Raw genomic sequence first — 2,903 nt, 5'->3', positions numbered from 1 at the left:
ACAGCAGCAGAACGGCTGTAAAGCTCCTATGAGGAGAACCCATATTTTGCAAATGTTCATTATTCCATCATCAATTGGTTCCTCAAATGTTCTTTAGTTAAGGACATGCTTCTTAAAGGAACACTAGGTAAGATTTGGGGTTTTATGCTTCAGCGGCTACTCCTAGTGTAATCCATGTTTACAGCACTGTACAGAACTCAATGGGGAGGTGGAGGGAGATGGTGTGGTTTCCTACCATCCTCCAAAGTGTCATAGTGCAGTTTCTGCAGTGGTAGAGAGTCTCAAAAACAAAAAGCTGGAGATGAAAACAGGAGAAGAACCTTTGAAGGTGCTGTAGGTACAAAGTGCCAAATAGAACCATACAACATATTCACTCCATCCATCTGAAGAACCATGTGCCCATGCAAAGAACCCATAGTTTTAAAGAGAACCTGTACCTATAATAATGAAGAATCCTTGAAGAACCTGCTCCTGTTTAATTTTCGAGGGCTCATGGTTCTGGATATTACTGTAGGATTTACTTCCACAGAGGAAGTTTAGAACCCTTAAAACCCCCTAAGGTCTAGTGCACGTCATGGCCAAATGTTTGTGGACGCTCGATTAAGGGTTCTCCTGGAATGAAAGGTAAAATATTGCTGTGTGTGCAGGTACGGATAGTGGATGGACACCAGTCCATCTCACCCTAAAGCCCCCCCTCCCTCCCTCCAGTGTTTTGTGTGTGTGTGTGTGTGTGTGTGTGTGTGTGTGTGTGTCCTTTTAAAAAGCCTCTTGCTGATGCATGGCACGGGCATGGTGGCATCAGTCTCATGTGCAGCTGCTCCGGAGCGTCACATTATAGTCTATGGAGATTACAGAGTAGACATTGGACGCTACAAGAGCTGTTTATGAGTTCTGGAAGGAGTTGGAAGGGTTCTAGATATCGTTCTAGCATTGTAATTCATTCCTATAAAGATTAGTGGAAATGGGGAAAGCAGAGTCATGGACAGGGACATAAAAATGTGTCCTCCCACACTGAGCTCGAGCGCGGCTGTCCTCCTCCCAGGCTCCGGGACAGAAACGCAGTGATTGCGCCATGCCCGAGGACGCACGAGCCCCTCTGTCTTTCTCTCTCTCCTCTTTATTTTCTTTATATGCAAATGCGTAGCTGGCCGTTCCTGGCCGTTCCTGACCGCTGCCTCTCTCTCTCTCCCCCGTAACTTATGCGCGCGAGCAAAAATCAAGCTTCTCCACTCACCCATTCTCCAAGCCTGGGTCCCGCGCTGGCCCGGTCACTGCTGGTCACACTGCTCTCGCGCGGCGTCGCTCGCTCTTTATTTGTTGGTATATTTGTTTATCTTCTTTATTTTCTATGTCTCGCGACGCTGTTTCGTTTGCAGCCTACGTGTGAAGCTCGCCTCCATCCGCGCGCTCCCGCCGGCGCGCTCCTGCCGCTGCTGCTGCTGACGAACCCGGTCCGGTCCCGCACGCGCCGCGGACCATGGCGATCAACCGGTAAAGAAAGAAAAATAATAACAACAAAGAACAACAGGAACAAGAACAAAGCGTGCCGACAAAAGAAGATCAAACAAAGTTGCAACTAATTGGCTGTTACGTCACGGTGGCGACTGCTGTTGTTATTATTAGCAATTAATATTAGTTCAAAGGGAGCTGCCATCTCGCCGCGCGCACTCGAGGCTGCATCCTCGCGCGTTTGTGCGAGAGAGGGAGCGCGAGCTAGCGAGAGAGAGAGAGAGAGAGAGAGAGAGAGAGAGAGAGAGAGAGAGAGAGAGAGAGAGAGAATCTGGGAGAGAGAGAGAGAGAGAGAGAGAGAGAGAGAGAGAGAAGCAGTGAAAGGGAGAGTAAGGTAAAAAGAGAAAGATAGATAGATAGATAGAGAGAGAGAGAGAGAGAGAGAGAGAGAGAGAGAGAGAGGAGGAGAGATAGAGAGAGGAGAGAGAGTGAGAGAGAGAGAGAGAGAGAGAGAGAGTGAGGGAGGGAGGAGAGAGAGAGAGAGAGAGAATCTCTTTGTGTGTGTGTGTGTGTGTGTGTGTGTGTGTGTGTGTGTGTGTGTGCGAGAGAGAGAGAGAGAGAGAGAGAGAGAGAGAGAGAGAGAGAAAGAGAGAGAGAGAAAATCTGGGAGGAAGAGAGAGGGAGAGAAAGAAGCTCTGAGAGTGTGTATGTAACTCCTCCCCCTCACTCCCCCACACACACAGACGAGCTCCTCGCGCACCGAAACTAGGCACGCATCAATCATCAATCCGTGCACGCGACTGTGCCCCTGCTGATGCACTGTATAGTCTCCTCGCTCACGAGCGGCAGCAGAGCCCCTCAGTCAGAGTGGGCAAGCTCATACACGGCACGCGCTCCGTCTGTTCACAGTGTACAAACACGACGGACTGACTGATGGATGATTGATGATGATTAATTAACTGATTGATTGTGTTTATTTAATAGAGTGGTGATTAAATTACACAAACAGAATGTAGCTAAAATCCAAAACAGTGTGGACTGCTCAGCCAATAATAAAGGCTGGTTCCATAAGTACAGGGACAAACTGGAGCCTAGATCCTTGGAGAAACAGTGTCCAGTACTTTCTTTATGGACCAGCGACGGCCACTTTAACCATCAACAAAATCAACAGGGTCAAGTACTGCAGACTAGTCACTCATGACCAACAGGAGGACTCTTTACTCACAGTGGACACTGACCTGGAGAGCAACGGGGGACAAGCCCAAGCCCTTTCTGCTCATAGTTAAAGTCATGCGCTTTGTTTACACTCTTCAAGCCTGATTTGCATAGAGCTGCACGAAACTGGACACAGATAGGAGACCTAAAGTGACCCAGCATGAGTCCAGCTGTTTACAGTGGACCAGTAGGTGCCTTTTTTCCAGTTATATGTAAATGGTGACAATCTGACCAACAAC

At 48.4% G+C, this 2,903-nt stretch overlaps 1 protein-coding gene across 2 annotated transcripts in view; it reads right to left on the bottom strand.

The window, feature by feature from the left end:
• The window catches only part of lrrtm4l1 (leucine rich repeat transmembrane neuronal 4 like 1), a 73,888-nt gene extending 72,320 nt beyond the window's left edge, over positions 1-1,568 (bottom strand). For both annotated transcript variants that reach the window (XR_010796091.1, XM_066650924.1), the window contains exon 1: positions 1,235-1,568. Coding sequence is in view for 1 of the 2 variants with exons in the window: in XM_066650924.1 (XP_066507021.1) it covers positions 1,235-1,238 (4 nt within the window). In the remaining variant the exon portion in view is untranslated. The remainder of the gene's footprint in view (positions 1-1,234) is intronic.
• Between the last annotated feature and the right edge of the window lie 1,335 nt (positions 1,569-2,903).

The sequence above is a fragment of the Hoplias malabaricus genome, chromosome 18, assembly GCF_029633855.1.
Source record: "Hoplias malabaricus isolate fHopMal1 chromosome 18, fHopMal1.hap1, whole genome shotgun sequence".
In the NCBI taxonomy this organism is placed as follows: Eukaryota; Metazoa; Chordata; class Actinopteri; order Characiformes; family Erythrinidae; genus Hoplias; species Hoplias malabaricus.
Note: the sequence above shows the minus strand (reverse complement) of the source record. Positions and strands in the feature narration are given on the sequence as shown.